This window comes from Artemia franciscana, chromosome 17 (assembly GCF_032884065.1).
Source record: "Artemia franciscana chromosome 17, ASM3288406v1, whole genome shotgun sequence".
NCBI lineage: Eukaryota > Metazoa > Arthropoda > Branchiopoda > Anostraca > Artemiidae > Artemia > Artemia franciscana.
The window spans coordinates 15,247,978-15,274,509 of record NC_088879.1 but is presented as its reverse complement, the minus strand read 5'-3'; the positions used below and the strand labels follow the sequence as shown (position 1 = coordinate 15,274,509).

The 26,532-nt window shown below is 34.8% G+C and overlaps 1 protein-coding gene across 1 annotated transcript in view; it reads left to right on the top strand.

Annotated features, from left to right (window-relative positions):
* Positions 1-26,532, top strand: part of LOC136037494 (inactive phospholipase C-like protein 2) — a 195,616-nt gene that overhangs the window by 85,232 nt on the left and 83,852 nt on the right. The window contains exon 8 of the mRNA XM_065720211.1: positions 19,618-19,821. Coding sequence (XP_065576283.1) covers positions 19,618-19,821 — 204 coding nt within the window. The remainder of the gene's footprint in view (positions 1-19,617; positions 19,822-26,532) is intronic.

Below are 26,532 nucleotides of genomic sequence, written 5' to 3'. Positions count from 1 at the left end.
TACTTCTAGTTGCTCCTGGTTACCACTTTTCTTATAAGCTGTTTGTCATATACCTCTTTCACTGCATCAACAGCTTTTGAACTCTTATTAACGGTATCCCAGAGAGTAATACACTTCGAAAAAGCGGCGTGGTACTGTTTCTTATGTACAATATCACAGTAGGCTTTATCAGCATCAGTGGATGCAGGCAGGTTAAGTGTGTGGCTGACACACCTGGTGTGGAGGAAGTTGGAAATGCTCGGGGTCATCATGAGAATCGATTAACTCTCCAACGTTTTAAAAAGAGAATGAGCCATTCTGGCGTGCTTCATCTTTATTTTCTTAATCACTGACTTGAACATCTTCATCGAAAACCATCGGATATTCCCTTAATGCCTTACAAAAGTTAGAGGTGTTATCGGTCAAAAACCTTCCAACCTTTTTATTAACTGCAATTTTGTACCTGGCAAATACGCCGTTCAGTTGTTGAACAATTCAGTCATAAGTGTGTGATCCCTTGAACCGGGAACAAGCAAGGGCATAAGATTTCTATTTCAAATTCTTGTTGAGAAAGTGTGCAGTCATTCCCGAGTAGCTTTTATTGTTGGCAGACCAAATGTCTGTTGTCAACGACATGTAGTTGGTGAGTTCAAAATCACGAACCATATCTTTCAGTACTTCAACAAACTTAGCTTCAATTTGTATAGCTAAAGCTTTTCTTCCTAGAACCTTTGCATAAGGTGCAAGATCTGTTATCAGATTTTTGAATGAAGGCTTCTGAAAAGTGTACAGGGGTTGCAGCTCGTCCATAATATAGTCCAGTACCAAAGAATTCACTTTTGACTGTGTCTGTTTCAACGGTCTTGCAGCAAAGCAATCTCCCTTAACTTTTTTAGAAGGTGAGCTATAATCAGGCAGTATTATCTTCATTATCTTTAGCTTCAGACGACCTCGAAAGTGAGCCTACAAGTTCACTAGCCTCTTTCCTACTTGATTTTCTTTTGTTCTTACTGTTTTAGTTTAGCTCAACAAACTTCTGGTAAACAGAAGGATGGGCAAACTCATCTTGAGATGTTTGTGGATATTCGTTGCTGCATCCATGTGAACCTTCAGAATTTTGTTTGGGCAGTTTTTGCATGTGGCAGATATTGCACTATCCTTCTGAATTTTTCCATTTATCACAAAAAACTTTCTGCTCAACATATACAGTAGTTCCGCCATGATAGCGTCCTTCTTTTAAATTTCGCGCCGAGCCAGAAGACGATGTTCTTAAAGACTAAAATCCATTCATCCACTAATATATAGGCAGTTCAATTCGTCGCAACGCGCTGCACCGTGCCTGTATAATTTTTCTGTACCATGAAGAAAGTACTTGAGTACTTAAGTACTCTTTATTACTTCAATTTTTTACTTAAGTATAAGTATTAAGTACTTTAGAAATTTTTTACTTAAGTAGAGTACAAGTACTCAGATTTTTTACTTAAGTAATTACTTAAGTACTTTTACTTAAGTATTTCCCAACACTTGTTCCACGATACAATTTTTAAGGTTTCTTCAGGCATTGGAATTCCTTAGAAGAGACTGAGCGACAGGACATTTAATACTGTATCATGGATGGTCGGAGGAATTGCAAAGAGCACACTTAAGTGCCTTGGTACAAGGATTATCTTTGGTTGTGGAGTGGCCAGCCTCACCACACCTGGAACATTTTCGGGTACATGAGCACGCAGACGCAAAATGACCATATGACTGGCGAGAGAAGCATTGGGGTGGCAAGCGTTGAAATATACTAATGGGGAGTCTTTTGTACCCTGTGATAGGTGGAAAGCGAATAGAAGACTCGAGGTTCTCTTTAGACTCAAAAAGAAGCTTAAACAAACGGGTGTTTCGGATTTGACTTGCTTTCAAACAGTTGGCAATCAGATCACAATGGCTATTTTCATTCAGATCTTCAGGAACATAACGGATAATACCGAAAAAGGAGGGCCATTGGAGTTTAGGCTCGACTTCAGGGTTATTCCCGGTTATGCGTGACATAATAGATTCGGCACTGCTTTTATCCTTTGTGACTACTTTCCAGGCGTCTCTACTGGGACGAAGCTCGATTATATGCCCAGTAGTTTCTCCACAAACATGCTCCAGATAAGCTTTACGGGAGTCAGGCTTTTTAAGGTCTAAGGGGGGCTTCTTGAGAATAACTGGAACAGAAGGCTTGGCCGGTGGAGTGACTAATTGATTCATGGATGTAGCAAGTTTCTCAGCTGCACGGGCTCTTTTCTCACTTTCAATAAGGTCCTTCAAATTATTGGAGATTTCTGTCACTTTTTGAGTAGCAATAGCACTCAATTCAAAAGGCGTAGTTGGGACCTCCGCAGGATCAAAAATTACGAATTTCGGCAATTTGATCCGGTTAGTCTCACATAACTGGATCAGTTTCAGCATATCTAACACATTATCGGCAATCTTTTGGCGAGCAACGTTGCGATTTGAAGTATTCAAATAGTGCCAAAGTGTATCCTTAGCTTTTATAATCGTATCCTTGTCATAAAATCCCACTGTCTTTCCGCAAATTTCATCAGTTTTATTTGCTTGGAGCGCTCGCGATAAATAATTTAGCAAAGCATTATGCACAAGTCTTTCTTTCTCATTCGACATTATGCTAATTTAGAAGTCCAGACACATTCAATAGGAAAAAAGAACTGATTACTTTTCGCACGCGACAAGAGCTCATTAGCGACTGAAATATAATTGATACATGAAATGTAATTAAATACCTGAATTTAGGTCGGTAGATCACAATACTTTTAATCCGTATCGAGGTTTTTTTTTTTAAAGAAAAGTCCGAATTCTTAATTTTTCAGCGACACGGTAAAATATGTCTGCATTCTCAATGTTATAATATATTCCAAAGTTAATCCGGCTTAAAATTGAATTATTATACACTGGTCAGATGCCAAATCAATACTGATTAAAGCAGGGCTTCCACTTCGAAATTGTTAAAAACATATTATCATAGCCAAAAAACATGAGAAAACATGAGAACGTTGAAACTTGAAAAACATGAGATTTTTCATGAGAATTTTCTTTTGTTTATATTTTGAACTCAGTGTTCAAACGAAACCCAAATTTGGCAGCAGATCACTATAAAACTCATTTCTATTTAAACTCAGCTTTCAACTAATAGGCACGTATTCTTCACTCCTAGTAGTGTCTGGTTTTTACTCACTGGGGTTTGGTGTTGCACCTACAAGGGAGATTCTTGGTCTCATCTATTTACCACATCCCGCTTACTTCTTACTAGAACGTGACACCCGAACAAGTTTTGGGGAGTCTACAATGATGAGGAAAAACTAGCCACTAATGAGCCCGAAAATGGGTTAAAGAAGTCACCAGCGAATAAAAAAAAACATATATAGGGAAAAACAGCTTTTTTGTCTTACATACCAGTTGTATAATACCACCAATACAACTTGTATTGGCGGTAAAAATGTCAGTAATAGAGAGACAGAACAAAGTAGAATCGAAAATATGTTTTAGAGTCTTAAGTCCGGTCTTCACCTCCTGGAACTTCCGGAGTCTGGGCTTCCAGATTGTTCTTTGACGTCTTCTTCCTGTCATCTGGAATACGAACCGGTCAAAAGGTATATAAAAATAATCCGGAAAAAGGGGACTTTTGAACTTTCAGGTTTCCGGAATTTTTGGGGAATTCTAGAAAAAAATGAGGGGGGGGGGGCTGTACCCTCCGGTCACCCGTTCCAAATTTATTCATGCCTCAATATTCCGGATTCCCCCTTCCTCCACTCCCCCACGACTATCGGACCAAGTAAAATTTCAGTTATAAGTCAATTTGATTGGGTTCTTGATGCATAGATCCCTCCATTCTATCCGTTTTTCGTGATTTCCGGTCTCCCCAAAACAGAACAAAATAACACACTTAGAAAAGTAAAATAATACACTTTTAACACACTTTGAACACAGTGACATAAAATTTAAACACATCGGCACTTTGAAAACAGATTTGTCCCTTTGAAAACAGATTTGGTATGGCTGGCTTTGGCCCACATCTTAAAAGCCATCCTCCTATATTGTGAAGCCGATTTTACCGGCACTCGAAATCGTTATTTTGATATAGACTAGGCTATTAGTCTGGCAAATACCGAATATCTATAAGATCCGTGAGAAAAGTGTATTCAAATTTGTACTATAGAATTCTTGAACTGGCAACAGGTTAAGAACTGGTTTCAAGTTAAAACATGTTATTTTCGTAAAGAAACAGATAATAGAAGTATAAAAGCCGCCTATCCCCTAGGAGAGGTCAGTGGCCTACTTCTTGGGTTGCACACGTGCAGGGATGTATAACTGTCCAGTTCCAGTAAACTTAGTACTTACCCTTAAAAAAATCCTTTTACATAAGGTAAAGAACGTCCTTATTGTACACAAATTGTCCAACAATTGAATTGCAAGTTTTTGTTATTTGATTGTTGGACTATTTAAAAATTGGTTATTTCAAAATTTTGATTGAATACGTTTGAGGAAACAAGGGTGTGTACAAGATGTCCTCACTTCACTTTTGAATCTTAAAATGGTAACTAGAACTCTCAATTTCTAATCAAATGAACCACCTCTGAATTTTACACGTCAACTTCTTACATAAAAATCTTAAATACCCCCGGTGAATAACTTACAGCACTTCCCCGCTGATCTAGGGGGTTGTGTCAAACCCAGAGTTGTTGTTATCTGTTACCTGATCAGATGCATTCGGGGAAAAATGGGCCTTGGTGGGGCTCATAGCCCTCCAATCACTTTTGGCTCTTAAAAAGGGTACTAGAAACTCCAATTTACAATCAAATGAGTCCCCTTGAAAGTTTATACTATCGTCCCTTCCATAAAAAGATTATATGCCCCGGGGGCATAACTTACAACACATCCCGGTTTTTTTTTGGGGGGGGGACTATGTTATCCCTGGAATTTTTGTTATATGATTTTTGGCCAACTTTGAACAAAATGGCTATATAAATAATTCGATCGGACGTATTTGGGGAAAAGGGTGTTGGTGGGGAGGGTGGGCGCTAGTTGCTATCGGCTGACTTTTGAATCTGAAAAAATAACCAGAACTTTAAATTTCTAGTTATTTGAATCCCCTCCGAATTTTAACTCTCCCATAAGAGCTTTATATCCTTCCGGGCATAATTTAAAATTCTTCTCCCATGCTCTGGAGGATTAAGTTGAATTGTAAGCTTTTGTTATTTGATTGTTAGACTATGTAGAAAATGGCTTTTTAAAAATTTTGATTGAATACGTTTGGGGAAAAGAGGGTGTGTACGAGATGCCCCGTGTTCACTTTTGAATCTTAAAAAGGTAACTAGAACTTTCAATTTCCAATCAAATGGGCCACCTCTGAAGTTTACACAACTTCTTACGTAAAAACCTTAAATGCCCCCGGTGAATAACTTGCAGCCCTTGCCCACTGGGTTTGGGAGGTTGTTTCGAACCCGGGGTTGTTGTTATCTGTTATCTGATCTGATGCATGGCCTTGATGGGGCTCGTAGCCCTCTAATCACTTTTGGCTCTTAAAAAGGGCACTATAAAGTGCGATTTACAATCAAATGAGCCCCCTTGGCAGTATATGCCATCATCCCTCCCATAAAAAGATTATATGCCCGGGGTCATAACTTACGACACTTGCATCGTTTTTTTGGGGGGGAGGGAGACTATGTTATCCCTAGAGTTTTTGTTCTATGATTTTTGGCCGGTTTCGAACAAAATGACTATATAAATAATTCAATCGGACGCATTTGGGGAAAAAGGGTGTTGGTAGGGAGGTTGGGGGCTAGTTGCTATCGGATCACTTTTGAATCTGAAAAACATAACTAGAACTTTGAATTTATAATCATTTGAGTCTTCTCTGATGTTTATAAGACCATCTTTTCCATAAAACCTTATATACCCCAGGAATACGAGTTACAACCCTTATTTGCCCCGCACTCTGAGGGGGGGTATGTTGAACCCCGAATTTTTTGTTATTTGATCAAATTCATTGCATGCATTTAAGGAAAAGAGGGTGTCTGTGGGGGGGGGACTAGTTGCCTTCGGATCACTTGACTCTTAAAAAGGGAACTAGAGCATTAAATTTTGAATCATTTGAGCCCCATGTTTATACCATATTTTCCACAAAAGCCTTATATGCCCCCAAGGAATAAGTTACAACCCTTCCCCAGAGTTTTTTTTTTGGGGGGGGGGATATGTTGAACAAGAAGTTTTGTTATCAGATCATCGGACTATTTCAAACAAAATGGCTATCTCAAAATTTTGATTGGGGGGGGGGTAGTCCCCTGCGAAGTTTATACCACCTTTTCCGCTAATACCTTATATGCCCTCAAGGAATAGGTTACAGTCCTTCCTCCGAGTTCTGAGGGTATGGTATTCTGAAGGTATGTTGAACACGAAGTTTTGTCATCCGATCGTTGAACTATTTCAAACAAAATAGCTATCTAAAAATTTTGATTGGATACATATGGCAAAAGAGGGTGGGCGGGTGGGGGTATATACACGCCAATTACTTTTGATGACTCTTAAAAAGGAAAGCAGAAATTTCCGTTTCCAATCAAATGATCCACCATCCCCCTTACATAAAAGCTTACATTCTCCCGGGGCATAACTTACAACACATCCCCTGGGTTCTGGTAGATTGTGTTGATCCCTGAGTTTTTCTTATTTGATCTTTAAATTATGTTAAACTAAATGGCTATATGAAAATTTTGATCAGATGCATTTGGGAATAAAGAGACCTTGGAGGGGGGGGCTAGTTTTCCCACAATCACCTTTGACTCTTAAAAGGGCATTAGAAATTTTGATTTACAATCGAATGAGACCCCTCCGAAGTTCATACTACCATTCTTTCCATAAAAAAATTATATGTCACTAGGGTTAAATTTACAACGCCTAATTGGCTGAGTTATCCCTGGAGTCTTTATTTAAATAATCTTAGGTCTATTTTGAACGAAATGGCTGAATAAAAATTCGACCGGACGCATTTGGAGAAAAGAGGGTTTGCGGAAAAGAGGGTTTGCGGAAAAGAGGGTTGCCATCAGATCATTTTTGACTTTTAAAAAGGGAATTAAAACTTTCAACTTCTGATCGTTTGAGTCTCCTCCGAGGTTAATACGATCACTTCTTCCATAAAATTTAATACGCCCCTAGGGCAAAGGTAACAAGCTTTCCCCCAGGTTTTAAAAAGGGAGGAGGTATATTGTCCCTGAAGTTTAAATGAACATCTCTTATATGAGAACCATATATAACCCGGGGCATGACCTTGGTTAAACTTTGTAACAAGTATTCAATGTATTTCCAATTCCGTAATTCTTTCTACCAACAAATAAATGGCCTACCCATGGGTGCGCCTCTCTCCGGGTTACTGGCGAATATTTATGTAGAGTATTTTGAAAACTGGGCATTAAATTCATATTTTTTGAAAAATATCTTTTGGGGACGTTACATGGATGACGTAATTTCACTTTGGAACTCTGGGGAAAATGAACTTAGGGGTTTTTTAGATCACCTTAATACATATAATAGGAATTTACAATTTACCTTTAAAAATTGAAATTGCGAATAAAATCTCATTCCTAGATGTTCTAATTATTCGTAGCTTAGATGAACTCAATTTTACTATTTACAGAAAACCAACACAAAACAAAATATATTTACATTTTGAATCAAACCAACCCCCACAAGTTAAAAGAGGCGTAGTAATATCTCTCGTCGATCGTGCCCTAAACAGTTTTTCTGATTCTTACATCACAGCTGAACTAGACTTTATCAGGGACATACTGTTTGGAAATGGGTATCCTCTTTTATTTATTAATAATACTATTAACCATAGAGTGAAAAGACACTCCCATAAAATCAACCATTATTTACCATGTGAGAATTCAGATAAGCCCCAAAACATAATTTACCTCCCGTAAATCCCAAAAATCACTAGAAATCTTAAAAAAGTATGCACACAAAATAATCTGTATGTTGTATTTACCAATAATTAGAAAATCATAAATCTGCTAAATTCTAGTAAAGATAAGACTCCAGTTACTCGCCAAAGAGGTGTTTATCAAATACCATGCGACTGTGGCAAATTCTGTGTAGGGAGAACCCACCAGAATTTCGAGAAACGCCTACAACAACATAAAAATGATATCACCAAGGCTCTGAATTCTAATATTACTTCTGTTTCTTTTGATTCTGCTTTAAGCAGCCATGTTTTTGAAAATTCTAGCCACAAAATACTTTTTGAAGAATCTGCCATTATTAGCAATGATCTAGGCATAAAGCAAGTAGTTCGAGAAGCAATTGAAATCAGACTTAAGATTAATAATAATATTTCCTTAAATAGAGACTTAGGAGAATATTCACTGAATGTTCTATATCTAAATTAATTAAAAATGACCTTACGAAATATTATAAAAAACCAATAGATATTAACACAGAACCTGTCACAAATAGACCTATGAGATCAGCAGCGAAAAAAGCTAGGCTGCATTAAAAGCGTGTTTTTAAATCATTTTCTTTCATTTCAATGAATTGCCTCGTTTTATCACAATTAAATAAAAAAAAACTAATTTTTTTAGCTGAAAGTAAGGAGCGACATTAAAACTTAAAACGAACAGAAATTACTCCGTATATGAAATGAGTTGTCCCCTCCACAATCCCTCGCTCTTTACGCTAAAGCTTTTAATTGTTTTAAAAAGTAGAATTGTGGCAAAGAGTCAAACTTTAGCGTAAAGAGCGAGGGATTGTGGAGGGGACAACTCATTTCATATACGGAGTAATTTCTGTTCGTTTTAAGTTTTAATGTCGCTCCTTACTTTCAGCTAAAAAAATTAGTTTTTTTTTATTTAATTTCTGAACGTTTTTGAATTAATGCATGTTTGGTTTTGGCTCTCCGCACATAAAGTATTAAAATGAAATTTGTATATTAATTCTTTTTTTGGCTAAATGGCTTTCTCTTAGTTTTGATCAGACGATTTTGAGAAATAAGGGGTGGAGAAGGAGGCCTAGTTGCCCTCCAATTTTTCGGTTACTTAAAAAGGCAACTAGAACTTTTAATTTTTAATGAACGTTTTTATTAGTAAAAAATATACGTAACTTAAGAATTAACTTACGTAACAAACTTTCATAACCTTATATTTTTATTATGTATACGAGGGGGTTTGTACCCTCGTTAATACCTCGCTCTTTACACTAAATCTTAAGTTTTGTCCCAATTCTTTAAGAATGACCCCTGAATCAGAAAGGCCGTAGAATAAATAGTTGAAATTACTAAAAATATTTTAGCACAAAGAGCAAGGTATTTATCTCCTCCTAAATACCTCGCTCTTTATGCTAAAGTATTTTTAGAACCCCTCATATGCATAATAATCTCTGTTCGTTTTAAGTTTCAGTGCTACTTCTTCCTTTCATTTGAAAAAAACGTTTTCATGTTTATTTTTCATTGTTTTCTTATAGTAATGCTAGAGAATCCTGCGCCCTTGTCATTGAATTTTTCTTCCCCCATGACAGATTCCTCCAAGGAAAGATCCTCCAACATAGCCCCCCCCCAGCCCCACCCCCAAACAGAATAAAATCCCCCTAAAAACGTCTGTACACTTCCCAATAACCATTACTATATGTAAACACTGGTCAAAGTTTGCAACTTGCAGCCCCTCCCCCAGGGACTGTGGGGGAGTAAGTCATCCCCAAAGACATAGTTATTATGGTTTTCGACTATGCTGAACAAAATGGCTATCTCAAAATTTTGATCCGTTGACTTTGGGAAAAAAATGAGCGTGGGAGGGGGCCTAGATGCCCTCCAATTTTTTTGGTAACTTAAAAAGGGCACTAGAACTTTTCATTTCCGTTAGAATGAGCCCTTTTGCGACATTCTAGGACCACTTGGTCGATACGATGACCCCTGGGAAAAAAAAAAAAAAAAAAAAAAAACAAACAAATAAACACGCACCCGTGATTTGTCTTCTGGCAAAAAATACAAAATTCCACATTTTTGTAGGTAGGAGCTTGAAACTTCTACAGTAGGGTTCTCTGATACGCTGAATCTCATGGTGTCATTTTCGGTAAGATCCTACCATTTTTAGGGGGTGTTTCCCCCTATTTTCCTAAATAAGGCAAATTTTCTCAGGCTCGTAACTTTTGATGGGTAAGACTAAACTTGATGAAACTTATATATTTAAAATCAGCATTAAAATGCGATTCTTTTGATGTAGCTATTGATATCAAAGTTCAATTTTTTTGAGTTTTGGTTACTATTGAGCCGGGTCGCTCCTTACTACAGTTCGTTACCACGAACTGTTTGATTTATTTATTAGTCCTGGTTGAACTTCGCTGAGGTAAGGATGCTGGGACTGTTTTAAAAAAACAGTTCATTTTAGTTTTACTGAACTTATCCTCTTGTAAGTTGTTTTTTCTTATTTGTATTTCTGAGGACGACCCTTGGACATAGGGCCGGAATAATTATTCTAATTTGTTTCCCATTGTCTTGAGAAATTCCCTATTGTTCATCTTGTTTTTGGTGTTTGTGTTGGCAAGAAGAGGGTGGGTGGGCGGGGGGTTGTATATACCTGTCGATTACTTTTGATGGCTCTTACAAAGAAAAAGAAAATCAATTTACAGTCAAATGATCCACTTCTGATATTTATCCAACCATCCCTTACATTAAAGCTTATCTGCAACCAGGGCATAGCTTACAACCCTTTGCCTGGGCTCTGGGGGGTTGTGTTTTGATCCCTGTGTTTTGCTATTTGATTTTTAAAACTATTTCCAACAAAATAGCTATCTAAAAATTTGACCAGATGTATTTGGGAAAAAGGGGCTGTGGGGGGGGGGGGGCTAGTTGCCCTACGTCAACTTTTGATTCTTAAAAACGGCACTAGAAATTCTGATTTACAATCGAATGCAATCGAAAGTCCTCTCCGAAGTTTATACTATTATCCCTTCAATAAAAAAAAAAAAAAAACTTATAAGAGGGTTGGTGGGAAAGGGGGATAGTTACCATTGGATCACTTTTGGCTCTTAAAAAGGGAATTAGAACTTTGAGTTTCTGATCATTTGAGTCCCCTCCGAGGTCAATACGACAACTTCTTCCATAAAAATTTTATATGCCCCCAGGATATAAGTTACAATCCTGCCCCCAAGCTCTTTGGGGGTGGGGTTAATTGACACCGAAGTTTATATGATCATCCTTTCTATAAGAGCTATACATGCCCCCAGAGCATAACTTACAACGCCTGCCACGGGCCCTGGGGGGGTTGTGTCGACCCCGGAGTTTTTATTATATGATGCTTGAACTATTAAAACAAAGTGGTTATCTAAAAATTTTTATCCGATGAGTTTGGTGAAAAGGGCATGGAGGGGCTAGTTGTCCTCTGATCCCTTTTGATTTTTAATAAGGTAACTCAATTCCCAATCTAATGAGCTACCTCTGAACTTATACGACCAGTCGTTACACAAAACCTTATATGCCCCGGGGTATAACTTAAAACCCTTGCTGCTGGGCTGTGGGGCGTTGTGTTGACCCTTGAGTCTTTTTTTTCTGATACTTGGACTATTTTCAATAACATGATTATCTTTCAATTTTTATTGGATGGGTTTGGGGAAAAAGGGCGAGAGGCTAGTTGACCTCCGATCTCTTTTGACTCTTAAAAAGAGAAGCAGAACTTTCAGTTTCCAATTACTAGAACCCCTTCTGATGTTTACACGAGCTTCCCTTCCATAAAAACCATATTTTCCCACAGGGCATATCTTACAACTCCTGCACCTGGGACCTGGGAGGGGGGGGTATTTGTCCACCCTGGAGTTTTTTTTATCTAATCCTTGAACAAAAATTAAAATTTTTATCGGATGCATTTGGGGAAAAATAGCGTGAGGGATATTTTCCCTTCGATCACTTTTGACTCCTACAAAGGGCACTGTAACTTCTGATTTCCAATCAATAGAGGCCCTCCGAAGTTTACACAGCCATCTCTTACACATGAAGCGCCCCTGGAGAGGAGGCTAGTTGCCATCGGATCCCTTGACTCTTAAAAAGGGAACTAGAACATTCAATTTTAAATCATTCGAGTCCCCTCCGAAGTTTATACCACCTTTTTCACAAAAGCCTTATATGCCCCGAGGAATAAATTACAACCATTCCCCCGATTTTTTGTTGGGGGGGGGGGTATGTTGAATACAAGGTTTTGTCATCTGATCGTTGGATTATATCAAACAAAATGGCTACAAAATAATCCAAAATTCAAATGGCTATAACTTAGGGGTTGAACCTCCATAGCCCGAGGGGCAAAGAACAAAACTAATTTAAGTTACCCATTAATAGACTATAAGATCTTTGTGGAAGGGGTGGTCGTATAAACTTTGGAGGTGAATCTATCGATCGGAGATTGAACTTATAGTTTCTTTTAAGAGTCAAAAGTGATCAGTAGGCAACTTGCCCACGCCCCACTTTCCCAAAGGGGATCCGACCGAAATTTTGAGACAGCTATTTTGTGCAAAATAGTTCCTAGGCCAAATAACTATGCTTCGGTGGTTGAACCCCCCCACCCTACTCCAGGGAAATGGCTCTGATCTAAGGAGCTTAATTATTGTTACTTTGAAACTTTGGTTACTTTGATCCTTGGATTTAGTGATTTACCCGGTAACTCCGATTTACACTGCAAGGGCTGTAAGTTATACAAGTTGCTTATTGTTACTTTGATACTTTGTTTACTTTTATACCTTGTTTACTTTGATGCTCCCTTTACTTTGATACTTTGTTACCTTGATATTGTTACTTTGATACTAGTTTTGATACTTTGATCCATTGAAATAAAAAAATTGATTTTTAAATGAGGAATTTCTTAAAAACTTGAAACTTTTTGCAATAAAAAAAATAATAAAAAACAAGCACTAATTTTAAAAAAAACTTTCCGAAAAAGAAGTTTTTCAAAGAAATTTAAAGACCATATTAAACTGCAGATATGGCAGTCTAATGCCATATCTTAATGCCATATGCAGATATGGCAATCTGATTAATATGGTTTAAAACCATATTAATCAGCAGATACAAATGCTTAAAACCAAAATCAAAACGACCAGAAATTACTTTTAAAGAATAAATGAAGCCCAAAACGAGTAGAAATTGAATTAACAATTATAGCCAAAAAACATACAAGTGCTAAAATAAAAAAAATCTTAAAATGAGTTAAACTTCAATTGAATATGCAAATCAAGCCTGAGGCGAACACAAATTATTATAAACAATATTTTGGGTATGGCATCCTTCTCTCACTGTTAAAATCTAAAAGCAACTGCGTCATTGGTGCTTTACTGAAAACGAATGATATAATAAATATTTTCTTTGGCACTTAATATTGAAAATATAAATAAAAACTACAGTGAAAATTTGAACTGATGAGCTTTCAGCAATTAATATATTTATGAATCAAATATTCAGATTAATTTTATGAGTGATTTCCAAGACTGTTCAATTCAAATATAGTTTCACTACTAATAAGAGCTTTGATACTGCCCCCTTCCTTAACTGGATAAACCTAAGGCCTACTGTGCCAATGGCGTTTCATTGAAAACGAATTATATTGCAGATATTTTCTTTCCCAGTTATTACAGCATTAAAAATGAACATAAAAATTACAGTGAAATGAAATCTTGAACTGATGATCTTTCAACAATTAATATTATTACATATTAAATATTCAGTTTGATTTTATTCGTACTTTCCGAGACTGTTAAAGACACATATAGTTTCCAGTAAAGTGCCAATGACGCGGTTGTTTTAAGGCTTTTACAATGAGAGAAGGAGGCAAAATCCAAACTTTTTTTGTAGAGGTTTTGTTCATTTCAAGCTTGATTTGCAAGATTTATTTACTCATTTATATTAGTAACTATTGTTCGTTTGTTTGCTGTGTATTGTTTGTATTTGATTTCTGCTTGTTTTGGCTTTCATTTATACTTCAATACCAAAATTTTTTTTTTTATTTTAAGCTTGATTTCCATATTCAATTCAAGCTTTACTACTTTTAAGATTTATTTATTCATTTATATTAATACTAATTGTATGTATGTTTCTATGATCGTTTATTTGATTTCTGTTCGTTCTGGGTTTCATTTATTCTTTAACAGTCATTTCTGGTTGTTTTGATTTTGAATTTTAACAGGTATGTGTACCTGCTGTTAATATGGCCTTTACTTTTCTTTGAAAAACTTCTTTTTCGGAAAGTTTTTTCTTATTAATTGCTAGAAAAGCCTCTTCAGGCCATAGCAAAAACAAAAAAAAAACAAACAAAAACAAATCAAAAAGCAAATATTTACGGACATGGTAAAAAATAAAACAGTGAACGATACCGTAATAAAATGATAACGCTTCAATAACAACACCAATTACAAAAAACATACATAATAAGAAACATAATACCTTAATAAAACAATAAATAACACACAAAGTTTGCATGAAAAATAATGATAATTATAACAATAATAACACAAATAATATTCACAACTCATAGCCACACTAACCAATAACTACTCACGATTTATCGAAATAAAAAAATTTTATGCATCATGCCCACTCTGAAAAAATTTCTCAACCTTTTAAAATTATTAAAACTTCTACTTTTCAAAAGTTTACATCTCTTTTTTAAAGTCAGGAACTTGTCCGTACTGGTATTTTATGTCGTCACATGGTCCCAGGGTGGTTCTAAGGACCTGGTCCCCTGAGCATGTCCGTACAGACGTATGACACCTCCTTTGAATCAGGGTCATTCAGATATGATAATTGTTTTAGTTTTGGAGGGGCAGGGGGTTCTAAGACCCAAGCTTGTTCTCTCACTATATTCTGTGTACGGTACATGTTGCTCCGGTTTTTAAATTAAATATGAAGACTAAGAAATTTATGGCCATTTAGAGGCTTCAAAATGTTGTATATGCCACAAGCACACACACAGGATATTATTTTGAGGACAAATCCAAGAATTAAGAAAAACGAGTAATATGTAAAACAAAGAAAATTATAGAAACATTTGTCTTCCGCTAAGTTTCTTACGTTCTTTGGGCAGAATCAAGTGCTGTAGTAACCATTGGTCGTGTATTTGGAGAATCTAAGGAGTAGTAAGTAGCAAGGAGCCTTTTAAAGTTATGTATTATTAATTTTTATGACCCAAGAAAGTTCCTATGATTGTAGAGATATGATCTTCAAATTCAACATGTCAGAGAACCATATAGCAGAGGTTTTAGGCTCCTGTTAAAAAAAAATAAAAAAAAAATCAAATTTATCCCAAGAAAAATGGTCGTGGATGTGTACATGTTTTTATTTTTTTCCCCTCGAGGGCATTTTTGTTAACCAATAGCCCTAGAACAGTGGTTCTCAACCGGGGTCCACATGGATCCCTAGGGGTCCATGTAATATTCCTGGGGGTCCACAGGCAAAACCCAACAAATTGGGGGTCCACAATGATATTTTGGGGGTCCATGAAGAAAACCAGCTCAGAACGCTCTTTATTTTAAAAAAATTCAATTTCTACTGTAATCTACGTTATTTTGAAAAATATATATTAATAATTCTTTCATTATTTTTTTGTACTTTCTTTTGACTTATATATTCACCCATCAGTCAGTGGCAAGAACAAGCGAAGGTGAAAATCTTTTAACTTCTCTGAAAGATCATAATCTTTCATCATATCTTAGGAAATGATGGTTTCCTGGCATCATATGAAATAAGCAAAATAATTGTAAAGGCCAGAAAACCCCATAATATTGGTGAAACAGTAATTCTACCCGCAGTTTCTGCTATAATTTCGTCAGTTATGAAACAAAATGCAATTGAAATTACCAATTCCATCCCTTTAAGCAACTCTTCTGTGTCACGATGCATTGATGAAATGGTAGAGGATGTAGAAAAACAATTGATAGCTCATTTGCAAGTGAAACAGTTTGCCCTTCAACTTGATGAATCAACTTTAAGAGATAGTGAGGCCCTTTTATTAGCATATGATAGGTTTAACAATGAAGGATCCAAAGAGGAAATGCTTTTTGCTAGAAGTCTTATGACAGACACAAAAGGTGAAACATTTTTTAATGAAGTTGCTACTTATTTCAAGGAAAACAATATCCCACTTAAAAATATAATTGCTTGGGCTACTGATGGTGCACCATCTATGACAGGCAGATACAAAGGTTTTATTGCACATTAAAAAAACACAGTCCTAGAAGTATATTGTATTCACTGTGTGATACACCGTCAACACTTAGTTACAAAGAAAATGAGTGCACGTCTGCGTGATGCCCTTTCTGTTGTAATAAAAGTAGTAAACCATATTAAATCAAATTCTCTCCAAGACTGCCTTTTTCGTAAATTCTGTAAACAAAATGGAGAAGAGTTTGAGTGGCTTGTATTACATACTGAGGTGAGATTGCTATCAAAGTGGAATTGTCTTAAGCGTTTCATTGCACTTTGGGACTCTATTGTTTCCTTTCTTGCTGACAAACAACTTGGAGGGAAACTGCTTGCAAATAAAAATGATGTGTTTTACTTATCAGATATATTTGAAAAACTTATTACACTTAATAAACAGCTCCAAGGAAACGATTCTGATCTGATATCTAGTAAAAGTGCTATTGCTGTTTTTCTAAGAAAACTACAGCTGTATAAGAATAATTTGAACAGTTTCCTTGTTTGCCTGTGTTAGCAGCGATTTGCGAGATGAAGATCTTGCATTATATGGTGAATATTTGGAAAATATACATGAAGATATGCAAACTCGGTTTAGCGACCTACTCGGGATGGATATACTGATTTAGGTTTTAATTCCTTTCGAAGTTAATGTTGCCGAAATAGAATTGTCTTTGCAAGAGCCCCTCATCGAATTAAAAAGTGATGAAATAACGCGTGCAAAATCCAAAGATGAAAAGTACAATATATGGAAAACAACGGACGTTGCTACAAAGTACCCTTTGCTCTGGGATAAAGTGCAGTTCTACGTTATTGCTTTTCCTATCTTATCTTGTTGAAAGCTGGATTTAGTCGTGTTTCTCAAATGTTATCAAAAGCTCGCAATAGACTTGACATTGTGAAAAGGGGCGATCTTCGACTATCATTAACATCAATAGAACCAAATATAAAGAAACTCGTCGAGAAGCATCAACCACGGGGATCTCATTGAATAAACATATCTTTTCCTTCTTTTTTTAATCACACACTTAATTTCAACTCATTTTTGTATTCAGTTTACAAAAATAATGTTGGAGTGAATTAAACTACCTGAGGAGCTCTACTCTCCATGATTTTGAGTTGCTTGCCCATGGAAGAAACAATGTAATATTGTAGTTATTATCACAACAATAATAATAATAACAATAATTATTATTATTATAGTGGAATATTTATTTGTATTAAACTAGTTTTCATTTAAAAATAAAGCTTAATTGTATGCTATTTCTTTGATAATTAAAATCTTAAAATTTATTTTAGTGAAGAATGGAAAATTGTTCTTATGTCCAATAGCTATGAAGGGGTCCACCAAGATAAAAAGAAGAGAAAAGGGGTCCGTGGGTAAAAATTGGTTGAGAACCACTGCCCTAGAATTATGGGAAAAACACGTTCAAAATGAACAAAAGTTCTGCTGCCAATTTTCAGTAGCACTACGGAAAATCGACTTTTCTGACATAATATGTCACAGAAGAGCTATTTTGCCCCTTGACAGCCAAAACCGCAAATGAACAATTTCGGCCAAATGATAACCAAAATGACTTCAAGTGAAAATTGTTAGCTGACTAGTTGATTGAAAATTATCAATCGATTATCTATCTAGCCTAGGATTTAATGCCGTCCGGTGGCGCATTCGTTCTTAACGATAAACTATAATTACATAACAGTTATAAAATAAACGGTCAAGATACACAATTATTTTTAAGCTTCATTTGACTGAATTAATCCATTTGGAGTTTTATAAATTAATGCATATATGTGGATAGTCTTGCACCGGGTATTAGGAGTAGAGTCTAGGGATCATCTTTCGGGTGGAGTAAGGGGCTCAAGCCTAGAAAGTGCTAAAAAGGCCGAATTTTTGGCTAATTTCTATAAGATGTATATCCAATAAATATTAAAAAGGGAAATAACCACTAACCTCCCTTCATTGTTGGGAGTGAGTTGGGAGTGTTGGGAGTTTTGGACTGAGCCTGAAATATGAGTCCAGCGGAGCAACAGAATTTAAAGTGCCGAAACCCTTTAGGCAAGTGTGTATTCTCCTGATGAGCCCTTGTGTTGGGTTGCTGTCTCTGAATTATTTGTCTTTACAGTTTTTATTGTTTAGTAAATTACAACTTATACTTATTGACGACACGACTGCCTGTCCATGGATTATTCTTTATGGTTGATTGTGTATGGCTATGCTGTTTGACCTATGTGATTGTATGGGTGAGTAGGGTTAAGCCCTCATTCAAGTGCTGGTCTATGCTAATCACTAATGTAGGAAAACAGTCTTCCTATTCTCCTTCAGTCTTCCCTTTTTTTATGTGTTTGTGCTGTTGCATTGGTGATTTCTCTTTTCATTATATAAGATTACATTAGAGCGCCTACATACAAAGAAGAGGGAGGGATGTGAGCATCCCCCTAAAAAAAAAGGTTTGCTTTGAAAATTTGAAAGGAAAGAACCTTTGAAAATGTAAAATGACAACTAAAAAGTATTTTTGAAGATTATGGCATCCCTCCCATCTACTGAAAAAAAAGTTTTGAGGGCTATGCTAGACTATCAAACATGAACGCTAATAATGTAGGCTTAAAAGAAAAGATGACAGCCTCTCTTTTGTTTAAGAGAGCTCTTGATCAAAAAGCTGGAATGGATCAAGGAATGAATCCAGCTACAAATCTCTTCCTCTGCGAGAGTTTCATAGAAAAAAATGAGGCCAATTGGGAGGACGACAAACTGAAAACAGCCATGGCCGTGGACAGTTCAAAGACAAACAACACATTTTTCAGCCAAGTTTTTAGTTGTTGCCCACAACGAATAAAATAAAATAGCGCATAAATTCTATAGCTCTAAGAACCTTCAAAAGACCCCATATTTAAAGAAAATAAAGCCCTAATGAAAAACAGATATTTAGCTTCCTGCCATCTAAGAAAGTATTGAAGCTTTGTATTAATAAGATGGGATTCCATAAGGCATGTTTATTGAAATATATTCCTCTGATTGGGGTATCTATACACGCCTGAGCCTATGGCATGTATACTAAGAACAAAATAGTGGTTCGGACTTAGTCAAGACTTTTCAAACATCTCAAGATTTGTCTATAAATGTCATATATAAATAGGTGTGAACAGCCAGCCGTCATTAATTTCTGAGAGAACCTGGATGTTTTTTCGAATGAGACGGTTCTAATACCGTACAAGTTCAATTTTACCCAATACTCCCCGTAAAACTTCTCTATTCCAAAAAATATGTCCATATCTTCCCTGAATACAAGGTCATTAAATTTTAGTTATATGTAACAAGTACCATTTTGTTCCTGACTTTTCTTCATGGAGGGAACAAGTCTATTAGAGCTACTGTTGCATCTTGAACGTTCTCACTTTGTTAAATCTGTATTTTGTTTCTTCCATTCTAGGATTCACACGATTTTTATTATCAGAAGATTGTGACATTTTTGATCAGACACATTTATTAGTTTGTCAAGATATGACACAACCATTGTCTCACTATTTTATCTCTTCTTCGCATAACACATACTTATTAGAAGATCAGCTAAGAGGGCCTTCGTCTGTTGATGGATACACCAGAGCTCTTCAGTATGGTTGTCGTTGTGTGAAAGGTAAGAATTTTTCGTATTATATGGATAATTGTCACCACATGTTGAAGTATAGAACATTAATAACTTAAATGGCAGCTTTCTTGGAAATCCGATGTTTTCTACAAAGTATTTGGAATAATCAAACACAATACAATATAACTGACTTTATTAATAGCGATATGGGCCTTACGCACTATTCCTTTTTTAGTTTCTTGCATGGGTCATCATGTACACCAGATTGTCAGGTGTAGCTGTGGAAGAGATCATTTGATTATAAATTTAAGTTTTTTTTGTTGCTAAAATTGATCAGAGGGCAATGTACCAATTCTTCAACACTTCATGTGCTCAATATGGCATTGGATTAAAATATCAAAATTGACATTTTAATTTGGTCAGTCGGAATGTCAAAAAAATGTTTCCCAGGGGTGACATGATAAGTATAGCCCCGGGGGAAGAGCCGTGTAAATAGCCAATATAAAACATAGGTTTCATAAAATCATTGAATAAATGAAAGGGGGATATAGTATACCTTGGGGAGATCAGACTCACACAAGAATTGTCAATATGTATGACTGTAGGGCCAAAAATGAAACACCTGGCTCTGCCCCCCTCCAATGTCTTACCAAGAATATTTTTTCCAAATATTATTTTTTTGAAAAAAAAAAACGCTATTACAAGGTTTTCTGATCTTGCTAACGTCAGATTTGAGACTAATTTACGCAAAACTAAACGAGAAGACACCTGACACCAATACTTAAAGGAACTCTGGTCCTATTACATATATATATATATATATATATATATATATATATATATATATATATATATATATATATATATATATATATATATATATATATACTAGCTGTTGGGGTGGTGCTTCGCGCCACCCCAACACCTAGTTGGTGGGGGCGCTTCGCGCCCCCCCAAGCCCCCCCGCGCGCGTAAGTCGTTACGCGCCATATTAGTTACGCGCCATTGTAGTTGTGTCCCTATGTCCCACCTGTGAATATAGATATATATATATATATATACATATATATATATATATATATATATATATATATATATATATATATATATATATATATATATATATATATATATGTATATATATATATATATATATATATATATATATATATATATATATATATATATATATATATATATATATATATATATATATATATATATATATATATATATATATATATATATATATATATATATATATATATATATATATATATATGTTTTTAACTACGTAAAACTTGCGAATATACAACATTCTTTGCTGTCCCATTGTCTGTGCATATAAATAGATTGTCAGGTTTACCGACTCTTGAACATGCAACATATAATGGTCCATGGGAAAACAATCCGTATTCAGATCTATACCTCATGACTCTAATGATTGCCCTTGAGCTTTGTTGATGGTGATTGCTAATCGACCATTCCCTGTCCCGGTGTCCCGGTCGTCATTTACATCCCCCTGTTTCCCCCGGTGTCCCCGTTGTAGTTGTGTCCCTGTGTCCCGGTCGTCATTTATATTCCCTGTGTCCCGGTCGTCATTTGTATCCCGGTGTCCCGGTCTGTATATACATTCGTTTTTTAGTTTTGTTTTTCTCCTTTATTTTTTTCCTTTTTTTTCTTTTTTAGCTTATTTAGATTTTTAGATTTTTTTAGTTTTTAGTTTTTTTAGTTTTTTACCTTTTTTTAGTTTTTTTAGTTTTTTTAGTTTTTTAGCTTTTTTATTTTTTTATTAGTTTTTAGTTTTTTTTTGTAGTTTTTGCCTTTTTTTAGTTTTTTTTAGTTTTTTAGCTTTTTTATTAGTTTTTAGTTTTTTTTGTAGTTTTTGCCTTTTTTTAGTTTTTTTAGTTTTTTAGCTTTTTTATTTTTTTTATTAGTTTTTAGTTTTTTTTGTAGTTTTTGCCTTTTTTTAGTTTTTTCAGTTTTGACGTCACCTGATCCAGTTTTTTCAGGTGACGTCACCTGATCCACGATCCACAGATCCACAGACAACTTATTTTTATATATATAGATAGTTTTTTTTTTTTACTTATGTCCTGGTCGTCATTTATACTCCCTGTGTTCCGGTGCTTTGTTGATTGCTAATCGAACATTCCTTTTGTCCTGGTCGCTTTCTCTTTGAGTTTCGTCATTTATTTTTTTCTTTTTTAGTTCTTTTAGTTTTTACCTTTTTTAGTTTTTTTTAGTTTTTTAGATGAAAATTTTTTTTAGTTTTTTCCTTTTTTTCTTTTTAGTTTTTTATTGGTTTTTACCTTTATTTTAGCTTATTTTTCAGTTTTTTCCTTTTTTTTAGTTTTTTTTTATTTTTTATTTTTTTTAGTTTTTTACCTTTTTTTAGTTTTTTTAGTTTTTTTAGTTTTTTAGCTTTTTTACTTTTTTTATTAGTTTTTAGTTTTTTTTTGTAGTTTTTGCCTTTTTTTAGTTTTTTCAGTTTTTTTTTTAGTTTTTTATTGGTTTTTACCTTTATTTTAGCTTATTTTTCAGTTTTTTCCTTTTTTTTTAGTTTTTTTTAGTTTTTAGTTTTTTTCGTTTTTTACCTTTTTTTTAGTTTTTTTAGTTTTTTTAGTTTTTTAGCTTTTTTATTTTTTTTATTAGTTTTTAGTTTTTTTTGTAGTTTTTGCCTTTTTTTAGTTTTTTTAGTTTTTTAGCTTTTTTATTTTTTTTATTAGTTTTTAGTTTTTTTGTAGTTTTTGCCTTTTTTAGTTTTTTCAGTTTTGACGTCACCTGATCCAGTTTTTTCAGGTGACGTCACCTGATCCATCCACAGACAGACAGACAACTTATTTTTATATATATATAGATATATATATATATATATATATATATATATATATATATATATATATATATATATATATATATATATATATATATATATATATATATATATATATATATATATATATATATATATATATATATATATATATATATATATATATATATATATATATATATATATATATATATATATATATATATATATATATATATATTTAAAGTTAGGTTCTTAAATTCAAGATTTTGAAGGCTGTCAACCGAAAAACTAGGTAAACTATACTGAAATCTATAGGAAAATTTGCGCTTACCTTGAAACATGGAAGAAGGGGGTGAAGGTCCTAGAAACCCTGCTATGTTAATGTCTGGTACTGCCATCATATATACCATCTTTTCTTGCAATATGCCAAAACTGACAATCTCTTAAGAGTTAAAAGAACTTGGATTTTTATCATTTGCTGTGTCTATGTTACCGTGAATGTCCGCTAATAGGTGAATGTCGACATTCAGCGATAAACGTCTTAAATATCTTTTTTTCCTTGGATTGAGTCATCATTGCCAGTAACTTTTCAATTTAATGCAAGGTTTTATGATGAAAGGTTAGGCTATATTAGATTAGGTTTGGTTAGGTGAGGTTGGGTTACCTTAGGTTTTCAGCACATTTGACATTTAGAGCCAAATTTAACCTAATCTAACCTAATATAAACTAACAAAACCTAACATAATCTAACTTTAACATTTACCATCATAGCTTGCCTAAGACTGAAAAAGCTGACTCGCAAAGGTAATTGAATCCAAATAGAGAAACAAAAATTTCGGACATTCACCGATAAATGTCGACATCAACCAGATTTCGGACATTCACGGATAAAATCTGCATGAAGTTATATTTTTTTATGGAAAAGGAAGCAATTTGCTAGATTTTCGGTTTTATCTCTAGCTGTGTTTTAAGAGAAAGTTTAATGTCCATTAAAGCTTGGGATACAAAATAAACAACTGTCATTGAAAATAAACAAAAACCAGTCAAAGAAAGGCTCTCCAAATTGAAATAATCATTATACATTGTTTATTTACTATTTGTTTTTATTCTCCTACCGTTTCTTTTCCTAAGGAGTTGGTTCAGAAAAAAGAAAATATTATCTTTGATAAACTCGATATCATTCTTTTGGTTAGTAACTTCCAAGAAAACGCAAGCAATATTTAAGCGAAACGAAAATGCTGTTTAATGTCAATGGGCTCAGTCTTCTTCCATAAGAACATCAGAATAAATCAGATTTTCAGATGAACAAATTGCCAGTGTCTCGGTCGGTGATGTATCCAAAATATATCCATGGTAGTAATATTCTCACTTTCAGAATTAAAAGCCTAAAATGTTTACAGAAGAATTTAACAAATGTCCTTTTTTGACGAGAAAACCCCTAAATATTGGAACAATAACTGGGGTAGATGGCTAAATTCTGATCGAATTTGAGATTAAAAACAAACTCACTTATAACGTTAAAACAAGTTCATTTTAATGTTCACCAGGAACACGGATTAAGAATGGCAATGTGGCATACTTTTTGTCGTTAAAAATTCATTGTTTTATCATCTTATGTTGCAGATTTCATTTTTAGTTAGTTTGCTTGTCGTTCTTTGCTCATTTTAGTTGTTTTCGTCTTTTGTTTTTTTGTTACTTTACATAAGAAGCAAATTAAGATCTATTGAGCTTGTGATTGACTTTTTGGAAATAATGGTCTTACCGAGTGACACAGATATGTTAGTAGTTATGTAGGCTTGCGGTTTTCTAGCTGAACACCATCGTACCGGCAAGTGCATGCCTTGAGTGCCGTGGTAAATAAGTCAATACCTCAATTCTCAGGTAGACTTTACAATAGTCATCCCTATTTTTACACCCTCCCTTTGCCCAATCTTTCTTAGCGAACTCATAGTCGGCAGTGGTGCATTGATGATCGTGAAATGAATCATAAAACGTTTTGATGGGGAGCAATTTTATTTCACGAAACTTCGAGGTAAAGCTGTAGTGCTCATACGGATATATGCCCTTATGCTTTAATAAATGATACATTTCATCATCTGAAGAACACTCTTTGAGGAGGGAGAAAAAATTAACATTATTCTTTTCTGTACTTGTGTTAATTAGCTTAGGGATTCGGGGAAAAACTATATCTATTTTTTCCATCAAACAGTTCGTGGTAATGAACTGTAGTAAGGGGCGACCCGGCTCAATAGTAACCAAGACTCTAAAAAATGGAATTTTGATATCAATAGATACATCAAAAGAATTGCATTTTAATGCTGATTTTAAATATATAAGTTTAATCAAGTTTAGTCTTACTCATCAAAATATATAAGTTTCATCAAGGTCAGTTATACCCATCAAAAGTTAAGAGCCTGAGAAAATTTGCCTTATTTTAGAAAATAGGGTGAACCAACCCCTAAAAGTCATAGAATCCTAACGAAAATCACACCATCAGATTCAGCGTATCAGAGAACCCTATTGTAGAATTTTCAAGCTCCTATCTACAAAAACGTGGAATTTTGTATTTTTTGCCAGAAGGCAGATCTCGGATGCGTGTTTATTTGTTTGTTTGTTTTTTCCCCCAGGGGTGATCGTATTGACCCAGTGGTCCTAGAATCTTGCGAGAGGGCTCATTCTCAGGGAAATGAAAAGTTCTAGTGCCCTTTTTAAGTGACCAAAAAAATTGGAGGTTACCTAGGCCCCCTCCCACGCTAATTATTTTCCCAAAGTCACCAGATCAAAATTCTGAGATAGCCATTTTATTCAGCGTAGTAAAAAAACCTTATAACTATGTCTTCGGGGACGCCTTACTCCCCCACAGTCCCCGTGGGAGGGGCCACAAGTTACAAACTTTGACCAGTGCTTACGTATAGTAATGGTTATCTGATAGCGTAAAGACGTTTTAAGGGGGATTTTTAGGTTGGGGGGGTTGATAGGAGGTGAATATGTTGTGGGAACTTTCCTTGGAGGAATTTGTCACGGGGGAAGAAAATTTTCATGAAGGGAGCGCAGGATTTTCTAGCATTATTTAAAAAATACAAGGAAAAAATAAATATGAAAAAGTTTTTTCAACTGAAAGTAAAGAGAAGCATTAAAAGTTAAAACGAACAGAAATTATTGCGCATATGATGGGCTCACCTCCTCATAATACCTCGCTCTTTAAGCTAAAGTATTTTTAGTAATTTCAACTATCTATTCTACGGCTTTTGTGATTCAGGGGCCATTCTTAAGAAATTGGGACAAAATTTAAGCTTTAGTGTAAAGAGCGAGGTACGGACGAGGGGGTGTACCCCTTCGTATACGTAATAAAAACATGAAAGTACAGAAGTTCGTTACGTATGCTAATTTGTAAGTTACGTATATCTTTTACTAATAAAAACATTAGTAAAAAAATTAAATTTCTAGTTGCCTTTTTAAGTAACAAAAAAATCGGAGGGCAACTAGGCCTCCTCCCCTTCTACTTTCTTTCTCAGAATCATTCGATCAAAACTATGAGTAAGCCATTTAGCAAAAAAAAAAAAATGCAAATTTCGTTTTAATTATTCATCTGCGGAGAGCCAAAATCAAAACATGCATTGATTCAAAAACGTTCAGAAATTAAATAAAAAAAAAAATTTTTAAAAGAAAGTAAGGAGCGACATTAAAACTAAAAACGAACAGAAATTGCTTCGTATATGAAAGGGGACGCTTCCTCATCAACGCCCCGCTCTTTATGCTAAAGTTTGTTTTACTGTTTTAAAAAGCAGAGTTAAGAGAAAGAGTCAAACTTTAGCGTAAAGAGCGGGGCGTTGATGAGGAAGCGTCCCCTTTCATATACGAAGCAATTTCTGTTCGTTTTAAGTTTTAATGTCACTCCTTACTTTCCTTCAAAAAAACTTTTTTTTTTTATTTAATTTGAT